This window comes from Antrostomus carolinensis, unplaced genomic scaffold, assembly GCF_000700745.2.
Source record: "Antrostomus carolinensis isolate BGI_N321 unplaced genomic scaffold, ASM70074v2 scaffold27665, whole genome shotgun sequence".
Lineage (NCBI taxonomy): Eukaryota > Metazoa > Chordata > Aves > Caprimulgiformes > Caprimulgidae > Antrostomus > Antrostomus carolinensis.
The window spans coordinates 1-25,518 of record NW_010314762.1 but is presented as its reverse complement, the minus strand read 5'-3'; the positions used below and the strand labels follow the sequence as shown (position 1 = coordinate 25,518).

General features: G+C 34.4%; 1 protein-coding gene across 1 annotated transcript; it reads right to left on the bottom strand.

The window, feature by feature from the left end:
- Nucleotides 1–111: 111 nt before the first annotated feature.
- On the bottom strand, nucleotides 112–24,691 carry LRRIQ1 (leucine rich repeats and IQ motif containing 1; the record flags this gene model as incomplete). Its single annotated transcript, XM_010167757.2, has 13 exons — nucleotides 24,557–24,691; nucleotides 23,299–23,410; nucleotides 22,191–22,285; nucleotides 20,884–20,989; nucleotides 19,975–20,204; nucleotides 17,992–18,066; nucleotides 16,602–17,810; nucleotides 15,461–15,613; nucleotides 13,110–13,260; nucleotides 7,743–7,936; nucleotides 6,796–6,923; nucleotides 504–577; nucleotides 112–205 (listed from the first exon to the last, which is right to left on the bottom strand). Coding segments are annotated over exons 1-13 (2,750 nt in total), but the record flags the coding sequence as incomplete, so codon positions are not given.
- Between the last annotated feature and the right edge of the window lie 827 nt (nucleotides 24,692–25,518).

Here is a 25,518-nt window from a genome sequence, read left to right as displayed (position 1 = left end):
CCCTTCCAACCCCTACCATTCTGTGATTTCTACTATTTAACTAACGTACATACACCAACTTTTTGGCTGATTTTGATTGTTTTGATTTAGCAAATTAATTTATTTTCTTACCTCCAATTCCTTTCTTGGAGAAGAGGATTTCCATGGAGTGACAACTCCCTTAGTTTATGACAGCCACTTAACCATGTAATGATACCTTTAAGGTCTGTATTGTAGTTGGAAAGAAAATTAAATATAAATTTGAATGCAGAACCATATTATTTCTCATAAAATCTTACATAAAAGTAAAATGTACCAGAACCATGAATTACTACAAGCAATTTTGCTACCTATACAGTATAGTTATAATTAGTATCTGTAACATCCATGTTTGGAAAATATTTATATGTTTTCTGTATAAATGTCTCTTATAAATAAATGAGAACCATAAAATTCAAATAAGTTTGTAATTTAATTAAGAAGTTCTTGTTTGGATGGGGGTTTATGTTTTTCATACAACTCACCTGACAAGCAGTTATTTTTGATATCCAGCTTTTCCAAAGACACAAATGAATTTAAAGGCACAAGTTCAGTTAATCTAAGAACAAAAAAGAGGAGGACTGGTTGTAGAGTCTGATTCTGTGCATCAGTGTTTGTTTTTGGTTTTGTTTTTGTTTTTTTAATTAAATAAAACAGCAGTTCATAAACAGAAAGGCACCAGAATCTCTTATAGTTATGACAATTTACTTATTTATATCAGAAAACACTCATTTAGCTATCCAAGGTGCTAGAAGTAATTACTGAAATTTTAACTTGAAAGTAAGTCTCCTCAGGAGCTCAGTTTTGAATATTCACTCATTGAAGTTTTATCTGGTAAACATTTAATTCTGTTTCTTGCATTTAGTGCTGAGGATCTGAAGTCTTACAAAATTTACACAACTCAATGGGCTTTTCTTCAGGCACCATAGCTAGCATGAAACTAACAGAAGGCCCTGATTCTGGAGAAGAAATAAAATCTGCTTTTCCTCTTTCCTCTTCCTTCATTTCCCATTGCTCAAACTTCCTGGCAGTTTGTTTCTCTTCTCCACTCAGCACATTACTTCCTAGATTCTAAAACTAACATAACCATTGTCACAGTTGTATTTCTTAACAGGTGAAGGCTGTACTGTCCTGTAATATATTTTTAGTGCTTCCTCTGTCTTACTAGTTTTGTAAGACAGCGTCAAATAGGTGTCTATTATACAGACAGTTATGGAATTTTTCTTCTTGCATATTAGAGTTTTTCTTGTGCAATAAAGCACAGGAAGTAGTAAAGCTATTACAAAATTCTTATTTGCAATACTGAAGAGTAATTGTAAAGAAACTGAGCTGACATCCACCTGTATGAAGGATTTTGGACTGTAAGATGTGTATTATCACTAATATTAAAACATCAGCATCTAGTGTTATTCAAGTTTCTTTACTTACAAACTTGCATCAGTGCAACTAAAAATGAATGTTGAACAGTTCAGTCACCTGCCAGGCCTTTTAATCTGAAAGGTCATATTCAAAATATGACCTTTCAGATTAAAAAAGTTTATTTTGTTTTACGTTAAATATGAAAGAGGGAGGAAAAATTAAAATCAAGATGCAAAAAACCCCCAACTCCAACCAGTCTTCAACTAAAACTCGAATATTTATGTATAAACACATGCTATGTCAACTACATATTTTTTAAAAAAATACACATTTAGGTAACTTGTTTCACCCCTGTAAGGACAAAGCCTGAGCATAATGAGAGAACGGTAACACTGATGGCAATGTGTGTGGTCACTTTGTGACTGCTAATTTTAATGGAAAGCAGGATTTTCTGAGGGTTATAGTGTCTTTGAAAGCTATTAATCGTAATTGTTATGGTCAGAAACATGATCATGCAAAAAACCAAAAGCCACTCACTCCACAAACTTAAAAATGGTCAGAGTCAAAAATGCTTAATTGTTGCTGAAATGTATGACTATGTTGTGTTTCCAGCACAGGCGTTACAGCTGAAAGACAGAGCTGGATTTAACTCTGGTACACAAAATCTGGACCAAATTTTGGTAGATTCTTTAATCTAGTTGAAAATTTGACCATATGTAAAACAGAAAAAAAAAAAATCACTTTTATGTTCAGTTGACAACTATTTCTATAGGACAACAGAATATTTTAATAGTAAATTCAGAGAAACAGATATAAAGCCAATTGAGTATGCATCACTATACTTCCATTTCTTTCTCAAACCGTATGGTAAAGTTGTCCTGTTTCTATTCCTATTTAGTTCTATTACCTCCATGCCTTACATGTAGATCTGCACATAGTACTACACATATCAGCATTTTAGGTTATCATGACCAGTCAATAGTACATAAATATATTTAATATTTATAGAAATATCATCATAGATATTAGTGGCTAACAGTATGGCTACAAAGACTGAAAATCCATGATTCAGATTATAGATTCACATATTCAGAAATATCCAGGAAATAAATGTCGTACTTTGCACAAGGGATGAAAGACAATGCCTTATTTTTTTTATTTATAGTGAGTGAGTTCTCTGGATCTTTATCAGCACATGCTGTGGTGAATTAGAAATCATCTACTGGACTATCCCGGCCTGCCGCTGGCATTATGAGAGTTAAAACATTTCCCCGTCATTCTATAGCTTTCCTTTTACTGACATTCTTTGTTAATTTTTTCCCTAAGAAAATTCAAACCAGAAAGACAAAGGACATTACTGAAAACTTAATACTACTTGACCTTGTCACATTAGCCCTGGGCATAAAGAGATATAAATTACAAAGAAGACACAAAAGTAAAAGACATTCACGAAAAAGCAAGCTCTAGCTTCCTCTTTCTGCTCCCATTTAAGGCTATAGCAGGGCAGGACACATAAAGCCGCAGAAACTATGTCAGAAAACAAGATTTAAAAGACTAGAATAGTTGCAAGTATGCATCAGAGAAAATAAAAATTGCTTTTCTGAACACAAATAACAGTTCCTGCTCAGGATGGTCCAAATCCTGCTATGCATCTGCTTTTTCCCAGAAAAATTGTCATTGGTGTTAATGAGAGGTTATCAGGAAGGAGGGCAAAATAATTTAAAATAAATTTATATTAATCTACATCTTTAAGTAATACCCATATTTATTTTTCATTCTTTAAAAATATAAATATTTTAGTTTCCAATTGTCACTGTATTTGTAAGGAGTAATCAAATATAATGTAGGAAATCTGCCAGTTAGCCACTTGTTTCTTGAATACTCCAGCAGGCAGTACTTGAACTGTATGGTCCATAGTGCCACGTACTCAAAGATAAACTTTTCACCAGCAAAGAACTACTGAAGCTGCTAAAAAAATCCTGACTGGTAAGGATGGGATGGGGAAAATCGTTATACATAAGTATAGCTTTTTCATGACTTACTTATTTCAACATTCAATGACATTTAGATTTATTACGGTGACTCTGTAAAAGTAGTCAAATTTTCAAAACATAATGTCTTGCAATGACAGTGAGTCCAACTCTTACATCTGAGAAATTAAGTTAAAAACATAGATACTGTATATATTTAAGTAAAGAAAACAATACATACTAAAAAAGCTCAATTTTTAGCATTTGTATATAATTCTTTTAGGAATAGTATGCATCTAGTTGCAAAAACATGGGAGCAACATGTTCTCAAAGCATTTGATTCTGGGCAAACCAGTTCCCCAAAAAAAGGGGGAATTTTTGCAGATGACTGAATTTTTTTAAATATTAAATTTTTATCTATCACACTTAGGTTATCTTAATTAAAAACAAGAGATGGCAAAAAAAAAACCAAAAAAAAAAACTTTGCCATATTAATATCATATTAAAATAGAAATTTTAAGAGCGATAGTTTTGTCTACTTTGAATTTGCAAAAAAAAAAAAAATAGAAGTAATGGCTAACTGAACATAATGGCTAACTGAACAGCAGATTGATTTAGTGTCTCACTGTAAAACTCTGAAATGAAAAAGACAAGTTACAAGTTAACAAGCAAGTTACATAATTAAGTGGGATCATACATAAATATAAATACCACATGAACTCTTAATGCATATTAAATATATATTAATTTTAGTCCCAGGGGCAAGATTTTTCTCTCCTACACCTAAATCTTTCCCCACAACAGAAAAAAAAAAAATAAAGTGCCTTTTTTAAACTAACTTAACAGTTGCATTCTCCAGCTGCTATAAAATAGAGCACTGATCCTAACAGTCCCAATTCTGCAGTAACCAGGCCAAGAGGATATTCACCACTGACTTTGGCCAACTGGACACTGACCAAGTCATATGCTTTACATGTGAAAGCCACAATAAAACACTTAATAAAAGCAGTAGCGGTGAAATAGCTGCCATTTTTATATTTGAAGGAGTTATTCACTACCTGTTATATTATAATTCCTTGTTGCTAGACTGTAGGTTTAAAACAATTAAATTTTTATCTTTGGCAATTTCTCGTTTATGATACAGAAAAAATATATTAGGAATAAAACAAATAATGTAAATTAGTGTAAGAATTTTCTTTTCACAGTACTTCACTTTTAGAAAGAATACAGATTCACAGCATTACCATTCTGTGGGCTTCCTGCAATCAGTAAAAAGGAAATGGCACTCAGTGCACACTTAAAAAAATAATAATAAAAAAAAAAAATCACAAAACTGAACTAGCTGTAGGATGAAAGTAAAGAAACAGCTTTTCTTTCAACAGCTTACTCCATTACATTCACTGTTTCTATAGAACATCGAGTTACTTACGCTATAGCACACACATATGGAGCTGCTTATAAGTGTATATAAAGCGAGTGTAACAGAGCAGGCTACTGAAATGCTAGGAATTTTAAGGCTTTTAGAATGCATTTAAGGTTATCATGTCCTGTTTCTCACAAAGATTTGAGATAAGCTATAGATGCATCAAGGAAAGAGAATTGTTTGGGGAGGAGGTATGTGCTTATTTTCAGCACATCCAGTTTGATGATGCAAAATCTGTGCTTTCTCCCTGTCCAGCAGAAGAAACACTCAATGGACCAAGCACTGTGTCTCAGCTTGGCCACTGGAAAACCAGAGTGAGCACTATAATGGACATTAAAAACTGTAAGATCATGGGATAGGTGAGCGACACAAGGTACATCTGCGTGGCCAGTCCAGCAAAACCTAGATGCAGAGGCTACATTCAAGCTATGCCTGAGACTGTGCTCCTAAGTTTGTTCTCTGCCTAGCAGGCACATGACATCTTCAAGCAGTTTTGCAAACGTTTTATTACACACAGCACAGCTACACCTTAATGTTAACAAAAAACAAAGTGGAGGAAGAGGCTGAAACTACAAGACAGTAGAGCCACATTACTGCTGCACAAAAAGGTGAAAAAGACAAAAAACCCCCCAAAAACACACACACACAAATTAAATCAGTGATTCAGATTCTAACAACTAATAATACTCTTGTTAATCACAGGCTGGAAGCACCTTCTCCAAATTCCAGAAGAATTAGTAAAAGAACAAACCGCTCCCGGTCCAAACCTAAAAGCCCAGCTACCTGAAGATTAGATTCTGTAAATATAGCTAGGTGTTATATTTACATCCAAGAGTTTACATGCATACTACTTCAATAGAGAAAATTTGAAAACAATCTGAAAAGTTATACAAAAATATAGGTTGCATAATAATATTCAAATAATATTAATTTTCCATGAAGGACATTCCTTATAATAACAGGACCCAGTCTTACAGACAGGCTTCCAACAACGGTTGACTCTGCTGACCTAAATGTCACATAGGATGGGATTCATCTATTCAAATGTAGACACCCACATGTGAGCTGGTCATTTGGACTCTGCTAATAGTCAATGAAGATGAACAGGTACTTGTAGGGTCTGATTAGTCTCAAAGCAAATGGCTAAAAATGTCAGATGAATCACACTCCAAAAGTATCTCTGCTTTCACTAACAGGAGACTTAAGTGACTAGTTCAGAGTGTATATTCTGTATATTCTGTGTGACAGAATATATTCTATTTGTTTATCTGAGATCCATCTTGTTCAGAGCAAAATGGTCACAGTACAGAAAATAACATGTTGTAAATTTTAATACTTGCTCCTTATTTTTTTTAGAAGAATTTTAATTGAGAAACAGGGAGTGGGGAAATAATTTTAACTCCTGACTATCTGGTCATTCTTACTCTACAGATGAACAGATTAATTTAGACTATGAACATAAAGCTAATTACAGAGTACTGAGTTTTATGCTGCTTGTCTTGATCCTTCTTTTTTATTTTGTATCTTTCAAACTGAACCATAAGAGTGAAAAATTAAAGCAAATATGCTTGTTTTGGAAAGAATTAACAAATGTATGTAAAATAAAAACCAACATTCTCATGTGTCCTTTTTAACTCTAGTAGTTGCACTTAACATAGCCTTCAAAGTCTGCTTTGAATAAGCTAGCTGTGAAATATGAAGTTTGACAGACATACTCTAGAAACAATTGCTAAAGAAAGGAAAAAAAAAAAAGAAACACCATGGTCTTAATAATGCCAAAATGCTCAAAAATTATTTTCATATAACATCTAATAGAAAAAAAAATACTTTTCATAGTAAATCCTGTTTCAAATTTTCTTAGCTAAAGGTAGCTGATGTCATTACATGTCAACCACACATTTTCAAAGAATATCTGGAAAAGATAGTGATATTTTAACCATACTAAGAATTACACTTTTCAGATAAGTGTTATGTTAGTAAATTCTTCTGCATCATTTTTGAAGTGGAAGAATGTTTCTTGCTTACCTATTTTGAGACAGTAAAAGAATCTGCAATAGAGGCAACCAATACAAAGAAAGCATTTGCACAGCAGAAATGCTATTGTCATCCAAATATAGTTCTCTTAGGAGAACATGATTTTCCAGTATTGGAATCTAAATAGAAAAGAAATGGTTATTTAAAATTAATATAAATTGGAGACACAACAATGGAATGCTTACCAGATGCTTTTCATAAATCATTACTAAGTACAAGCAAAAACCACATTTTGGATATATGTATCATTTCCTTATTATGCATGTACCAGTTGTCACACATAATTTCTACCTATCAGGTGGTAAGTATTTTTTAATGTCTTCTATCAAGCCTGAAAAGTCAACATAAATTAAAAAAGAAAAAAAAAAAAAAAAAAAAAAAAAAAGAAAAAGAAAAAAAAAAAAAGTCAAGAGCCCAAAATCCACAATCTTATGATTTTATTCATGCAGTTATTTGATGCTTATTGACAACAGTTTTCCTCTTTTGGATTCATAAGAGAATCATTCTTGGTAAATATGACCAAGTGTACAGTTAGCAAACTACTTTCCTATTTTAAATGCTGCAGCATAAACTTCAACTTTTGGAGGATCAGCATACATCAAATCAATCTGAACTATTACTTACATGTAATAATAATATTTTGTTACATTTTAAACAAAGAATCAGCATCATATAATAGAAACTGAAGACTAGATGCTACAAACAAAGGAGGGAAATAGTATTACTGAGGGGCCAATTTTTCAAGGACTTAGGAGAAAGAAAATACTTAACTGCTAGCCATTTGTATGTTTGAAAAATCTCCCTCTAGTAGGGGAAAAAAGCCTACCTAAGAGCATGAAATATCCCACAGCAAACAAAGAGTATACAATGAGCATTCTGAAAAATATGACTGTTAACAAAGATGTATGCACAACAGGCATTGAATTAAAAGCTTTTACCTCCTGGAGGTTATTGCCTTGCAACTTCAAAATTTGAAGAAGGCCACAATTCTCAATGCCTTCAACTTGTGTGAGATGATTAAAAGAGCAGTCTAGATGAATGAGAGTAGATGCCTCACAAAGACCTTTTGTGCTGATTAATTGATTATGGTCCACAATCAACTGCTGAAGATTTTTCAATGACTCCAAACCACCTGAAAATTAAAGATTTTAGAAAAATTAAGCCATAATGAAATAAAAACCTCATGGTTTTCAAGTACTAAGGAAACTGAAATTTCCATACATTTATACTATCTATAGTAACAATTAATATTAGTCCTGTGTAAGGTTTAAAAACAATTACTGCATTTTGACCTTATCAAATATACAATGCATACAGTTCACAAATTTCTGATCCCTTTAACCAGTCAATAACAACAGTACATAATCCCTTCTGCACTTCTGTTGGAATAAAACATTCTTTTAGTGATAAACTATACTTACTATGCTTTAAGCACCTCATAACTGCTACTCAAAATCTATGGGCTCTGTGAAATGCTAACAGCTCTCTTAAAGTCACCCTCAGAATGGAAACAGTATTTATGTTCAAAAGTTAATTTTTGTTATTTCATTTTTAAAGTGTTTTTTTTTTTTTTTTTTCCAAGTTATCAGCAAGGTGAGAACAAATTGTGTTAAAACTTAGGACAGTACCACCTCTATTATTTAAGTGCATCTTGTTTAAGGAATTATGTTATAAAATATTTTTAATGAAGAAATTTATAAAGAAAATTTAGTGCCTTTAAGTATAAAGCTATACTTCTATAGCCATTACACTCTCAACAAACTTACTCCTGTCAGCTAACTTAAAGAGCAAGAATGTGTGTTATCATACTGTATTTCCACAGTCTTACACTTGCTAGATGTTCTGCAATGGCACTGATGCATCTGACTTGCTACAGGTCCAAGTAGTTTTTCTGTATCTCTGTAGCAAAATTCCTTTGAAGGGACACCCTTTACAAAACATATCTAAAATAAGGAATTTCTGAATTTAATTTTCTTTCATGTATTCTTCACAGGATTATTTGAAGTAATATTTTGTCTCATCTTTATCTCACCCAAAACTTCCCAAATTCCCAAAAGGAAGCTGGATGAGCTTTTCAGAGGTGAACGTCTTTGTGATTGACCTCTGAAAATGAACTGGATTACAAGACCGGAGACCAGTTTGCACCATAGATTATTGAGAATACAGAAGAGGAATTAAAAAAGAAAATGAATGGTAAAGAGAAAACAGAAGTAAAAAATTAAATGCCAAAACTAGCAGTACATTAAAAAAAAAAAAAATCAAATATAGGCCTCAAATCATAGTAATTTAAAAATGGAAAGCATCCAGTGGAAATAACACAATTGCCTGATATTAAAGTGATAACATCCTAAATCTAAAACAAATGTCCCATACTGTAACTTCAAAACTGTGCTTTAGGAAATAAATATACAAATCTTTAATTATTCTGAAAGAATTTCAAACATGCCCACAACATACTACCCGGACTGCAAGATCCTGGTCTACATTTTCTTTTATGCTTGGATAAAAATTAAAAAAGGAACCAGCACCACCTAGTGGTATCAAAATAATTTCATTTCAGACATGTTAAGAACAGCTTCCAAGACTTCTTCACAAGAGAAGTCCTTAAATCTCCACTTTCAAGCTATCAGCATAGCAGTACCAGAAACTTTAAAAGCACTAAATTAGTCTGGAGTGGGGCAGAGACTTCATATACAGTAAGAAAAGGCAAGGAGTTAATACAGGATCTGGAAATTTCATATTCTGCATGTTGTACAAAGCACCTTTTTTACATCTCCTCCTCAACCGTCTTGTTTAATTAGACTGAATGTCATTCAGAACAGACATACCAAGGCTACATACAATGGATCACAATTTATTCTAGAACTATCAAATGTAATCCAACAGAGACATTAATGAGAGGGAATAACGTACTACAACCAGATGGCATTTTAACGTTTCTTCTGCACACATGCAAAATTAGAAATAAGCATGAAAGTCTTCTGCACATTTCCAGAAGATATTGTCTGTTTTACATATGATGCAACCAACAACAGCTGTAGCAATACATGCAAAAAAGCATTCTGTTGAAAAACATGGTTTCAGCAAGATTTGTGGAGAACCTTTACATAGGTAGCTCTTAGCAATTTGCAAAGTGCAGCTGGAGTGTGTTAGTTAGGGACTCTACTTAGCTATCAATGGAGTTCTGAAGTAACTTCTACGAGTGACAAAGATGAATGATAAGAGGAGAGAAATCTGACAGTGAACATGAAGATGAAAACACACATGTAAAAAACCCTCCCAAACTGAAAGGTCTCTTTCAGTATAAAACCTCTATATGCTTTCTTAAAAAGAGTAGGTCCAAAGAAGCATTTACAACTATCCGCAGTTATGCATTGCTGTTCTCAGCACTTCCAAGATTTTAGCCAACATACTATGGCAATATAGACACCCTACAAAAGCATCTATAACTCAAGTCAAAATGCTACTTTTTGTGTAAGAAAATTTTTAAGTAAAGCATTCATCTTCCGAGTATAAATATATGCATTGAACGTCAGTGTATTACTGACACAATTACTTAATTTGTGATCACGCATTCGTAAGTGGAAAAGCGTAATTGAGACATATTTCTCATACTTATACTGTTATTTTTAAGGGTTTTCTGGAAAGTCTAATTTTTCCCCTACTGATGCTATATTTCAATAAGGGAAGAAAAAAGAAATCATAGTATGCTTGAAGTTTCCTACAATAAGTTATTAAACCAGAAGTATTACAAACATAAATAAGCCTTACTTCTTAGAAAAAAGCCCACAGCCTTTGTTAAAGCTGAATGAATAGAGAACATTGCACAGTACTGCAGCTTCCAAAATTGCTAAGGGACATCCTGCAAGATTTAGATGGGAAGGACACAATAACTTCTTAAAATCATAAATTTTTGTGTATTCTATGCAACTACTTACAACCAACATGCTATTGTATGAAATAAATCCTGTATTATGCATCTGTTTTAACCAGACATCCCCAAAGCAATTATAGAGAGGAGAAAGACAGATTCCAAGCTGATTTTTCTGAACATTTATTTATCCACTGAAATTCATTAAAGACTCACTAAACGTAGCTGCACATTGCACAAAACAGAAAGTACGAGAGGATTTTAATCCACGTGGCCTGCACAAAGATACTACATTCCACACACATGCCATACTCCTAAATGTCACCCACTAACACTATGTCACTCTTTCAGTAATCTTGCAGACATTTTATCAAATGAGATAAATCTGAACAAGAATCTTATCCAGCATTATTGGCCACAAGGATATAGATGAAGCTTCTTTAACCAGTTTATTTTATTGTTTCTCCTTAGGGTACTGATACACATTTACAATAAACATTGATATACGAGCACCTTTATTCTCAGGCATTATAAACTCTGTTCAGAAATGCTAACATTCCAAATTTGCACATATTAGCAAAAACCCATTAAAAATATCAACATTATACCTCCCAAAACTACAGATTTTTTTTAAGCTTTTCCATTTCCTGTTTGCTGTGCCTTGTTACTTATCATGGAATTGCAATATCCATGTTCATAATGTTTCAGTCTTTTTTTTTTTTCAACAGTGGAAACCATTTCTTTATATACATGTCTTATGCGAATGTGTTTCATCTATCAGCTTAATAATTGTTTTGTATTATTTTCCTGCTGGACAGCAGGAAAATAAAAGTTTGTCCACATACTTTAAACAAAATTTAAAGTCTCAAGACAGATACAATCAAAATCTCCTTATCTCCTTTCCATTCCTAGCTCTGCAGTCTTTACAAGTAACATCTTTAGATTATTTAATACAGACTAAAAATACAACTAGAAAGTCACCTTTTCAGGTTTCATGTTTCAATTTATATGAAATTAATTACTTCTTCATATGCAATTTTCTTTTTCTTGACCATAAGAGTTTATTTCAATGGACAAATCTCTAAGATTCATCTCTGTTTACTGACTGTATTATAAACACAGTCACCCGTAACTTAATGGCCTTTACGAATTTCACAGTATGTCATGCACCAAAACCCAAGTCCCCAGAGTACAGGGAGGTTGTTAAATATAGTTCCGCTCTATCTGCTGTGCTGCCTTCTTGAAGGAAATTTGCTCCTTGCAAGCCCTGAGAGCTCCCTTTCAATTAATGATCTGGCAATTTACAACACTTCCTCAACTGTTAATGTTGCTTTTGAGGGACCACTAATGATCTTCCCTCCATACATCATTCTAAAAACAAAAAACTGGCTCCTCCACTTACATACATCAAAGCTCTTCGTTATTTTCACTGCACTATGCTATCGTGACCTTTTGTCAGCAGAAAAGGCTCTCGATCCTGATTACATCTATACCAAATCTATGTAACGCAAGGCTCACAATGCAGTATTTTGGGCTTGCCAGAAGCTGAGACACAATATCTACCCCTTAGGCACTTCACAGTTTGAGTGGCAGTACAGGTAGAGAGGTAAACACTTCTCCATTACATGAAAAATTCCTGGCCAACAGAAAATATCTATCTCCTGGCAGAAAGATTTCATGGATTGATGCATCTGTTGAATGGTCTGGGTGCACGTAAATTCTAACTGGTTGACTGCATGCTAAAGGTACACCTGTTGCCTGTCAACTGTTGGACCTAACAAATATAACAAACTGCCTTTGTTAATATAGTAGGGGTTGGCACACCTGCTGCGCCTAAATCATTTGCATGATTTTACCTTAGATTCATTGTTTTTTCCAGCTTTGGGGCAATAAGCAGCAATGAAGAGCCAAAGTGGGAGGGAAACCCAGAAAAACAGTTTGAAGTCAGAATGGGCAGCATTTTAGTAGAAAGAGAGGCCATGGTCCAGCCTTAGCACGGTTCACAGACTCAGAGAGATAATATGATTTCTATATAACTACTTACTGTGTCAGTCAGTAACACAGTGGAATTCTCTGCAGTTGCACAGCTAGGTTTTATATTAACTGTTTCTGCAGATAAACTGAACTCAGGCTACTCATATATTCCAATTGAGTTAGTGCAGGTAATATTAGGGGCCCTTCTAGAAAGATTTTTAGTTCTTGTTGGCTGACAGTAGTTATATGACCTAGCAGATGGAATACATGGTAGTAACTAAGCCATACTACAAATAAATGTGAAGTTTAGTACGCTTTAAAATGCAAGTTTGTTCTGTTTCCTCATTCTCCTTGGGCTTAGCAGCTGGTTGGCCCTGAATCCAAGGGAAATAAAATTCTGCATATAAACAGTACAAATACTCTTATGCAAATTGAAATAATTTTCCATTAATTTTCTTACCAAGTCGAGTGATTCTATTGTAGGAAAGTTCAAGATTTTTGAGATTTATGCAGCCATCTAAGCCACAAACTGATGAAAGACTGTTCTTATTCAGAATCAGAATACAGAGATTTTCTAGATTTCCACAGTCAATTGTCTGAATGTTGTTTTCCTGCAATAAAGGAAAATGAGAATATTAAATAGCATTTGAAAAGAAATAGCAGAATTAAGTGTAAAAATATGGTAGACTGTCATAATTACTTATTTTTATCCTAAACTTCTAGCTAGCAGTAAGGGCATCTCTATTTTTTTCCCCTAGGAAAATAAATTGATGAGTTATAGAAACTGCCTTTTGTGTCCTGCTGGACTAGAAGAGAAGTATATCTCAAATGTCATTCTGTCTCTGAAAATGCCCAGAAATTGAAAAAAAAAAAAAAAAATGTGTAAAGAGAAGTTAAGAACAGAGTAGTCTTTTCTATATAAGCTTTCCTAGCTTTTCAGATCCTGGGAGACTGAACAAAAAACTGTATAGAAACCATCATATTTACTCAACACTAATGAAGACAGATGTGACTTTGCTGGAATTCCAGTGAAAATCTGCATTTAGAGCTATTTTGTGAATAAACATTAACACCGTTTTCAGCTAATGTTCTTCCCCCAAGTGATCTTGCTCTTTTAAGATCCCCTTCCCCAGGCCATTTTAATAATGCTTCCTCAGATTTTTATTTCACTATTTGCTGCCCTTGCTGTTTCCTTCTGGTTTTTACCTGAAGATGCTCAAACAAACAAAAGTTAAATTCCCTGCCTTTGCAACAAAAGGACTAAGCCAAAGAGTCTAATTCCTATTCCAGAATTAACATGCTGACTAGATTTGGGTGCTGCCTTCAGCTGCAGGCAGACAGGCATACAGATTTCCTTTAGAAGCCATTAACACCGATTTCCGCCCTGGAACAGCCCCTTCAGTTGCACCAGTAAATTAAAGCAGAGAGCTGATATGGCTTAAGTGTTACCTTTTATATCAACAGAAGTTAGGGGCAATATCAAGTAGGAATGAATGTCCAAGGGAAACAGAGGAAGCTGCTTTAGCTACGTGAGAAATACCCATGAAACAATCTTAAGACTGTTTCAACTGTCACAAAAGAGGCTGTTTATTCATTAAAGTTGAATGGAAGACAACTGCCACATTAGCTGGCACAACAAAAACATAAAGTATCATTTTTAAAACTATATATAATCATTATATTATTAATAAAGTAAGCTTAAAAGCATATCTAAGAGCCTTCTCCTTAACTAAATTATCCTGACATATCCCAGTGAGGCACTCCTGTATATTATTTAAAGCATAGCATTTTAAAATAATTAAAAAACCAAACCACAGACCCATAACTGTTCTGTACGAGACAACATTTGATCTAAAACAATTAAAATATAAATATCAACCTGGAAATCCAGACTGGCAGCTTAGATATATATTACACCCTTATACTAACACTTTGCTCTTGTATTTTGAGGTACCCAAAATTATCAAATCCCAGAAATTACGTTCTGAATACATAAGAAAACTGAGAAAAGGACACAGATATTTCAACCTGCCCTATTGCAAAGCTCTAATTACTGGACAGACAACACTCCTTTAACTATAATTACTCTCTTTTCTGAATTTAATTTAAAAAAAAAAAAACCCAAAAAACAAAACTAACAAAAGCTCCATACTTTGGAAAGAACACCAGTTACTGGGCAAGTAGAAACATTCAAGATTTCTATGAATAATAAGGGCATATTAACTTTCTTGTGAATTGGTGTTGTTAAAACATGTGAAATAAAAAATGTGAACAGAGCTGTTTCATGTAAATTGTAGTGCATCACAAACGTTTTCATGTAAGACACTGCAGTAGCAAGTACCCAGACATTATGTCGCTAGTGTATCTCATTATACTGTTCCTTGAGCATATATGCAAGTAATTTTGACTACTATTCAGGAAGTGTATTGCAAAGGACTCTTCCTTGTACCTACTCCTGCTTAAGCTGAGCACCTGCTATACTGAACAGCATCTGCCCACTCCTGAATCAGAGCAACTGAGGTAATGAAGATCTATCACTGTACCATACTAATGTTAATCCTAGACTGATACTATCATGCACTTTTCTTTGTATAGCTGGATTGATTTGCAGGATGTTGCTTTAGTGCAATGCAAACTGAGATATGCAATGCAATCTGCTGGTATACCTGTTCACATTTGGGAGTATTTTGTTGATATTCCTATGCTCTTAAGGCACTAGAAGTTTCAGCTGGACACAACTATATAACCACCTAAGCAGCAAAACTGGCAGTTTTCCCCAGGTTATAATAAAGAATCAAATACTCTTGGTACCTCCACATTGATATACTTTAGGTCTTTGCAGCTACTTAGTCCTTCCAGTGCAACTAGTCCACAGCGCTTCAGAGTCAAAACTTGAAGATTCGAACACTCGGATAATGTTGAGAGACTACAAGCTGGCAAATCTTCAAGTGTAATTGTTGTGACCTACATGCATTTATTGATAAATAAAATTTTTTGTATATTGAACATTCATTGTACAATGTCACATTATGCTGACAATTTATTTAAAAAGAAAGAGACCAAAATTGCATTCTACTAATACTTCAGAAAATGCAAGCAACTAATGCTAATCTTTTCATGTAGAAAAGGATGGCAACGACAGGTTTGATCTTTTAAATAGGACAAGTTATTACAAAAACAAACTGTTTGATTTTAACATCCACCTTAAAATAAATTAAACTAATACTTTGCTAATGACTTTGAGTTTGAATGGATGGAAGATTAACACTGAGCAAAGCAATTAATAGCATTGTTTCCCTTCAAACTATGATTAATAACGAGTGAGTGTGCAAGAACAGACAAAAATAGTTCAGACAAAGTGTATGTAGTCTAATATCTCATCTCAGATTGGATACCAAGAAGAGAGCACAGGGCAAGCACACAGCGGTAAGTTAGCAAGTGGTAAGAAAAGTGAGTGTTAGAAACCAAGAGATTCTTTATGCCAAAACACCATCTATAAGCTGATAAGCAATGTCTTGCTCCTTGAAAAAAAAAAACAAACAGTCTTCTTAAGACTCTGAAGGGGCTAGATGGCTAGATGAGCTGGAGCTCAAATGCAGACTCTCATACAAAGGCAAAAACATGTTAATTTAGTGGGGGGGGAGGGGGGGGGGGGGAAGAGCTAGGAGCTCCTGCCTTTTCAGGCCTAAGATACGATCAATCATCTGAACATTAATACCATACCAGTCTGCTCCACAATGCTCACAGGAATTCAAAAGTCATTCTCACTTGTCTTGAGAATTCTCACTGAGTTCTATATCCTGCTCAACAATAATCTCCTCCTCTTCCAAAACAGCATTTTGCTGACATACCATATTACATCCTCTTACCCCCAAACAATCCAAAAAAAAAAAAAAAAAAAAAAAGTGATGGTATGGCTTCCAATTTCATTCTAAATCTTCTGTATAGTTACCTGCTGCAGAGTACTCCAAGGGCCACTCTGAATTATCTTTTGTGTACTTAATGGAGGCATCTTGCTAACTGAACGTTTCCTTGGTCGTCTTTTTATAGTTGCTTGCTTTCCTTGGTTTTCTTCATATATCTTAGACCAAGATTTACATGTGTTCATCCAGTTTATTCTCTTCTTTTCAATATCATGAGGAAGAATTTGTCTGCTGGAACACTCAGTTACATCTTGAATTCTGTCCCAAGTGTCTCTGACTTCCTCATTAGCATCTTCTGTAAGAAAAACAGTTTCCTTCATTGTTTCAGAATGAGAAAATTGAGCTTTGACTCCTCCATTGCTAGCATGTGGCTGGACATTCAGTGGACTGCTGTATATAGTGTATGCCTTATTTTCTACCATGTCATTATCTCCAAAATTAACAGATTCATCCTTTGAAGTATGGCTATTTGAAGCTTTATTAAGATCTCTAGTTTGTGAGTAATTTTCTTCTATATATGTTACTGAATTCATGCCTGTGTTCTCATTATTTACTTGAGTAGAGTGTTCCTTCTCAGAGCCTAGCATATTTGGTGTGGGTGTCAAATTTCTTTCTGCTGGAATCATCCTATCATTTATTTCATCCACCATTTCAGTCTGATTTTCTTTTTGTTCCTCTACTTGCTTATCTAGTTCCTTCTTCTGTTCTTTTATTACTTTTGTATTTTCTGACTGCTTATCCCTTTTTATGTTTTCTTTGTTGTTTTCTCCACTTTCACACATCACAGCTTTCACTTTTTTTTCTCCTAGTTTTCTCTGTTCCTCTCTTCTTATTTGCAGCTGTTTTTCTCTTTCAAGTCTCAGGCTTTCTTTCTTTTTCTCATATTCCTCACGTCTCCTCACCTGTTCCAAATATTCCTGTCTTTCAAGTTCTTCTAGTCGCTTCTTTCCCTCTTTCTTTTGCCTATTTTCTTCCCTTCGCATCTTCATTTTCTCCTCTTTTTCTTTCATTTCTTTCTCTATTTCTTCTTGTATTTTCTGCTTCTTTTTTATTTTATCTTTCCATTCTTCTAAGATTGAAACATATTTTTTACGGACTAAAAATGATCTAAATCTAGCTTGGATTTTCACAGCTGCTGTATTCTGTTGTTCTGCCAGGTGTTGTCTTTCTTTTGCTTTTTGCTCTTCCAAGGTCTTTCTCTCCTCTTCCATTTGCAACTGTAGCTTCATGATCAATTCCTAGGCCAAAACAATTAGGACAGACTTCAGCCACTTTTGAAATAGGACAGGTGTTGGCACATATTTATCATTAATAAACTGAATCTGGCGTATTAACTATTCCAGAATAAAATTTATTCTCAAATATATAAATGACAGTAACCTCACAGTCTTTTGACAAAAGCTCATTGTACAACCTTACCTTGTGCTGCATCATTTTGTCTCTCCAAACTTTCTTTTCTTTCTGTAATTCATCTTCTATTGCAGTTTGGTGTTTCTGCACAACAAATTAACTTAAATGAATATTGTAAAAAAACCTGCAATATCACAAAACACCCTCTCTCCAACCTCGTCCATCTCCTTGACTTTCCTACAGTCCATTTTTGCAAAAGTCTGAATTAAAATGAGAAACTCAGCTGTGAGAGGAGCAAAATAAGCAACTGGATGCTTGCATCCGTAATGCAGCTTTGGTCATGTACTGAAAGATGCATACCTTCAGAGAGTCAGCATGTTGGTACTGACCCAAACAACTGCCACCTTCCTCTCCAAATTCTGTACTACTATTGAAGATGAAAACTACACTTTTGTAACAAACATTCAAAGTACAGGTAGATAACAGAAACACTCTGAAAGTAGCATGAACAATCCCCCTTTAATTTCACTGGTATGTTACTAATAATCTTAAAATCTTTCAAACATGAATTTTGTCCAATAAAGCTAAAGAAATTTTTTTCACTGAAATTGTTTCTTAATGGAAAATGACAGTTCAAGTCTATTTTCTCACTGTTGGCAAATAAATAGCATTTTCCTCCTTACCCAACATAATTCTCCATCAGTAAAAAAAATCTGAATTATCTGGAATTACATCTGACTGAAAATCAGACAGTAAGTACCTAAAAACCAAGGGCTGATCCAGAACCACATAACTCCTGGTGGAAGAGATAAATCAGTATCAGCCAAATCAAATATACAGCAGGATATGGAGGAACCAGTATAAACAAACTAGCACTTCCAAATTGCAGCATAAAGTCTTCCAGGTGCCTAAGCACTCTTTTTCATGCATGTTCAGAAGCACGCTGTTCTGACAATAGGAGACTAGACTTCTAGATCCTCCTGTAATGGGGGAAGTTAGCCTCCATCTCTCACCTCCAAAAAGAGTGTGCTAGCGACAGCATAATCGAAGTGTCTACATGGGGGGGAGATGCCCCACCTTGTCTAGAGAAAGAAAGCCATTCTACATCTAAAACTATGATTCATGACATCAAAGCAGAGGAAGCCTAACCAATTTTGTGGCTTGTTGAAAACTGAGCTATATCAGACACTAAACTGGCCTTCAGAGATTAAAAGTCTTTTCACTTACTAAGCCTTTCCTTAATTTTGGTGACTTGAATTACCTTTCTGGGATCCAGATGCACACCTCTTCAGAAAGCTACAAATTAGTTAACTGAAAATGCAGTGCTAATGCAGCTCTCAAGACACAAATAAATATTGTGGCCCCACAAGTATAATGTCTGAAGGTTACATTTCTTCATGCTCATGCTCTTTTGTGGAGAGATATCAAATTTTATCCTTCAGTATGCACTATGCACTACAGCAAAACATGACCAGATGCTTTCAGAATGCAACTAGTCAACAGTGGAGTCATGTTATGTTGTGGTAGAACTCAGCGGATGAAGTGAGTTCTGCCATTTTCCCAGATACAGACAAGACAAGGGAGTATTGTAACTTTTACCTAGATGTAGTGCAGCACCAGCATTTCTGAACTGATTTTGGTTCAGATTACTTCACCTATGATTTTTCATCTAAATGTGGAAATGGGGTAGGAGGTCTGAGTAAATAAGTATTTTCTACCAAGACACACTGACAATTTTTAATTTCTGAGTAATTAAGCACAACTCTCATTTCTGGACTTTGGTTGGTGTCATAATATAAAAACTTAGTAAGGGCAAAGGCTGAAGAATAACATATCATTTAGAATAGCAAATTCATCCACTGTTGATCAAAGCAGTAAATGCATAAAAACGAATGGATCACACTTAAATATGTCTTACATCTCACTCTGGTATCACAAGTAGACAGAGTTTAGGACAGCCATACAGTTTGGGTTAGTACTCTCTTTTTCACATTAGATCTTGAATTCAGATAGTCTACATGTGAACAGATTGACTTCAGCATCATTAATTACCTTATGAAGAAGCTCTAACTCTATTCTTTCAGCCTCAAGTTCCTCCAGACGCTGCAACCTTCTTGCATGTTCCTCTTCATTCTGTTTTTCCTGTGCTTCCTTCTCAGCTTTCCACTTTTTCCTCTTCTCGTCTTCAAGCTCTCTTTGTCTTTTCTCCCACTGCTCAAATTCCTGTCTACACTTTTCTTCTACTTCACGATGAGTAAGGCTTACGCTCATTTCAACATCAGCTATGAATTTGTAATAAACCAAACAAATCTTTTATCTAATTTCCTAATAAGCACTGGGGGACATTAAACAGTCATATAAAGTATTGACCAGAAAAGGACTCTGTGATGATACAGCCAACAATGTATATCCCCAAGGAAATCAGAACTACAGCACGAGTCTTTTCTATCAGAGATGTCTCATTATCATGACACGTACTTACCGACTCTGCTACAATCATGCTTATTCTACCAACGTATATTTCAGGATTACACTTTGGCTTCAAGTGGAATGTCTTCTGTGGCTATCAGCATTCCACTCCAAAACATACAAAGGTGATGGGGAAGAGAAACATTCCCAGTCAATGTGACTATAAAAAAATAAAAAGTTGTGGACAAAGCACAACCTGCCTAGTGCCTCCAATCTGGCTTCCATTTATACACATAACTATTTAAATATTTTTGGGGTAGTATTTTTTGAAACAAATTTCTATCAAGACATTAAGGACTATGATAATTTTCTGATCCTGAAATGAGATAAAAGGCTAGGCATCTGCTCATGTATAACTCATGAAGTATCAAAATCTATTGTATACTGTAACATGCAATTCTTTACAAAGAATGTTATGACACTTATGGAAACAGGAAATAGTGATATGATGCTAAAGATCAACTTAACCAAACAACTAATGCATTTGCTTACCAGTAACAAAATTATCATCAGTAACCACTTCATCACTGGTGGACTGACTTCTGCAACTCGGTGTTGTAGCAATCTGCAGGTCTTCATTTTCAATTTCAAACAGTACCTAATATAGTTTAATATTGTCATTAAGAAACAAGAAAAAAAAATTAACAGCAGAATATTACAAAAATATTCCAGAACAAGGATAAGCTTTTTATCATATGACAAGTCCAATACAAAACTTAATAATGCCCAGAATCCTTAAACATTGAATAATGTGAACATATCAGTCAAAATATTGTTTTCTAGAGTAATAAATATTAGAGTATTTCCCAAAATTCATAATACTTCTATGTGTATTTTTAAAATATATTCCATTTTGACTTGGAAAAATGAATGTTTTGCATTTGGGATTTGTTTTAATTTATATGGAACTAAGCACTATATTTATGCATTAATACTGTTATGCACATTGGGGAAGAACTAGTTACAGAGCAAATATTTAAGAAGTCTATTTGAGAATAATGCTATGAGCACAAAGATTGCTATATTTCTTTCATTGTTCTTTATTGGCAAGAAGTAATCTATTACTGCTCATTTATCATCTATTCATCACATGCTTGGGGCATATATTAATATTTGTAATGCAGCTGAAGTCACATAAAGTATTTGTACTGTTCTAAACAATGGTTTTCTGAGGACAAAAAACTCATGTTTGCAAAAGTGCTCACTAATAAAAGCCAGGCAACAAATTAAAAGTCATTAAATTAAATACAGGTTTATGTTTTTCTAAGAACTTCTGTAAGTTATTCAGTCAAATCTTATGAAAATATAAAAGAACCCAGGTTCATAACTCTTGTTTTGTCTTTGAAAGTTACGGACATTATTATGTTTACATTTTCTATAAAATAATGGAATATATTAGGAGCAAGATTAATAGTAATACATCCTGCTGATCATCACAAAAAATAAGATTAGAGAACTTTCAGTATTATCATACTACTGAGATAATATTCTGCAAATAATTGATAAAGGATTATTATGTTTTGTTTAATTTTGTTGATTTTTGTGCTGAGCATCTCAACTACTGATACAGAGAATTTATTCCAAATTTTAGAACTTATAGACATGGTGTATTACAACTGATGCCACAGTTCTAAAGAATGGCATATACAAACTCATCTTAATACCTTATGGATAGTCTGACAGAAACAAAACTGAACAGATCTATAGGTCTCCTTAGGAGACCAACAAAGCAAGGGTAAATTATTGAGATTACTTAATAGAGTTTTGTTCACAATAAATATTATTTAAATAGAGAATACCCTTTTTTTAAATTGTTCTGGATCTTCATTATATTCAGAAGCTAATTCTGCCAAGTAATCTGAAGCATGGCAAGAAACTACTCCATAAATGTTACCTAAAGAAGAAATAAATATATAATTTAGTACACAGAGAGAAAATCCCTTACCAGTACTCAGTTCTGCTCTATACTGCTTAGCTACTATACTTATTTAAACTAAAATAAAGCATTTTTGTCCTTTAAAATTCTTAAATCCTCCCTCCAATTTTACTCAAATATATATGGGAGTCATTTATCTACATCATAAGCAGCAAAGATTTGTAAGAGGAACACACATAAGTGATATTATAAGAATCCAGTGACAGCAAATATGAAAGAAAATTCCACAACATAGAACACAGCAGAACATTTTCTGTGTAGAAAAATACAGCAAAACTTGTATCAGGTAGGTCAAAAACTGACCAAGAACTACAAAACTAATGAAAATGAGTCAGTGTCCATTACAAAAAAAGCATAAAAAGAAACCTTCCTCAAATATCAAAGTGTATAGACAATATTGAACTTTTTTTTTTTTTTTTTTACAAAGACCATTACACTAAATGAGCATGAAACACAAGATGATGTGAAAAACTAGAACGGAACAGACAATGCCAGCTTCTGGCATACAAACTTTAAGCTTGGCTTCAGTCACACAGCTGACACAGCAATGTTGTTCCCAATTACAAGGTCATTTCATTTAATGCAAGCTTGGATATCTCTAAAAACAGACTTTAAACATAGCCTATAGGGTTCCATTGTATCTGAACTCTTAACTTCAGCTCCTAGTGATTTTACTTTAGATTCTCATGAAGAGTCTGGCCCAGGTCCTGTTTCAGAGAATGATCCTGCAACTTGCCTTGACCTATGGTTTGGAAGCAAATGAATTTCTTAGAAAAAATAAATTCATACTCAGAAGACAGCATTGCTTTGTTTTATTACTAGAGATTTTCATCGTGCATTCAGAAGCTGATGCAATAGGTTTCACTGCTTGCTCTACTTTTTAAGTTTGCATTGCTCTACTGATGCTTGTTAGTCTAACTTCTACTAGCAATACAAGGTGCATAAATATTTTAAGTGTGACTCCTACTTACTTGTAGTTTCTTCATCTTCTAAGTCTTTCATTATAAGCTTTTCAGCATCTTGATTGCTGCTCTTTATAAAGTTTAAATAGGACAGAACTGATTCTGACAAGTCATCTGAAATCTAGAAAAACACAAAGTTTGGCATAAATTCTGCATTTTCATCTCACAGCCACAACAAGAGGTAAATACTTGATGTGCAAGAATAAAGACTCATTTTGAATTCACCTATAAAGCACTGATGGAGTTTTAGTAGCAATTGCTACCAAAATTGTTACCAATTCCTAAACTCTTCCCATTGTCTTATTACCTATTGAACAATTAATAATTCTCATTTTTAATTATATTATAATTAAATTTTGAATGGAATACATTTTAGTAACTTATCACCCATTGTAACATTTCCTTTATAATTGTGCTGCACCAAGAAATTAAGGAAAAGATTAAGACAAAAAATAATGCCTATTAATACCTATGATGCATAGGATCTTTTTCTTAAAAATGTTCAGACTCTTTAAAAAATAAATTAATTTTTAAATTACTGATGTTTAAAGTATGCGTGTAAACCAAATGCTTCAACTTTCTCTACTACATAGATACTTTGTATTTAAAAGACTGTTTTTTACTGCAAGGATTTGTGAAAATGGACTGCCTTCTCTCAGATTTGTAAATTGTGGTAAACACTGCTGGCATTCAGCATGTTAGTGCATAAATAATTAAAGCCTTTGTCTAACTTTATGTCATACCAAACACAGGATTTATGGCCACATACGACCACTATCATCTACTCTAATATCCTGCAGACCCAAATAACTGATTGGATTTCAGAGGACAATCTTTCCCCAAAATAAGAAGTCATCCAAAAAAGAGGATTTTAAGCACTAATTTATATGAAATTAATATCAGGAAGTCTTCAAACATAAGACAGCCTCTTGTAAGATTTAAATGAAGAATCATTGGTTTATTCATCCGGATTTAACCTACCTCATTAGCTTCAATAAAATCTTCCAGCTTCAGAGGATTCTGAAGTAAATAATTATCTAAGAGTCTGATTTTCTCACTTAAACAGTGTGCTGATACTCATCCCTTCTATTGTCTTGTCACCACTGGAGGTTACATTTTTCATGAAGCAACACTACTGAGGCTACTTTTCAGAAGAAATCCCCAGGTTAGGTATGTCAGGAAAAAGTTCATTCATCAGACAGGCTTTCCAATGCCCATACTACTTTCAAGCAGAAATAGAAGCAGTTTTAGCCCACTGAGTACTTACCGTCTCACCATCACTCAAAGCTTCATCTGATACCTCTGTGTCAGGATCATCTTCTTCAAACAAAGAAACGCTGACTCTTCCTAATTCAATTTCTATTTCTTTTTCAATTCCTTCAGTATCTTCTGACATTCTAGTTTCCACAGCACCTTATCTGCTTTCAAAGGCACACAAAGAAAATATTAACTTTCAGCACCGCATCAATCAAAATGAAGAAGGTGCTCATTTAGCATGAGTTTATTCAGATATATTTATTGAACGGTTGGCCTAAAACATGAAAAGGAATATGAGAAGTTTGTTCTGAACACCTCACTCCATGCCAACAAGCAAAAAATTAAGAAAAACATTAGCTTGTGGTAAGAGAATACACCCTCGGTCTACTCTAAATTTTGCAAGTGTTACCAAATTTGAATATTAAAAACCTCTGCCTGCTCTCTACTCCTTCTGGACAGAGAGTATCAGTATCTCTACTCACTATGAACAGTGCTACAACTTAAGCCTCACAGGGGTTTTTCTCCAGCCCCAATAGCTGTAAATAATTTTTTTTAAAAAAGCTTCAAACAATAAATACATGCTAACAATGACAAAAAAAAGAAGGGGGAAAAAAAAAAAAAGAAAAAGACTAAGAATCCAGAACACAGTCGGTGAAGTTGTAATGACACAGAGAAAGCAGTGAGACACGGCCTAACCCACAGAAGTACAAAACTTGTAGGTGGATCCAGGTAGGAGGGGAAGGCGTCCCTTGCTACCCCTCCCTCCACAACCCTCGCCCCAGCTAGGGCACATGGGGGGCAGCCCAGACCTGCTCCATCACAGGCAGCGAGCAGCTCCTTGTTCCTCGCCGGCTCCTGGAGCAGGAGATGGGACACGCCGAGCGCATCTCAGCCATGAAGCTGCGAAACATTTTCTCGCTGAGAGAAACTACATCTCCCAGAGGAGGCTGCCCGCCCATCCCCGTGTCTGCG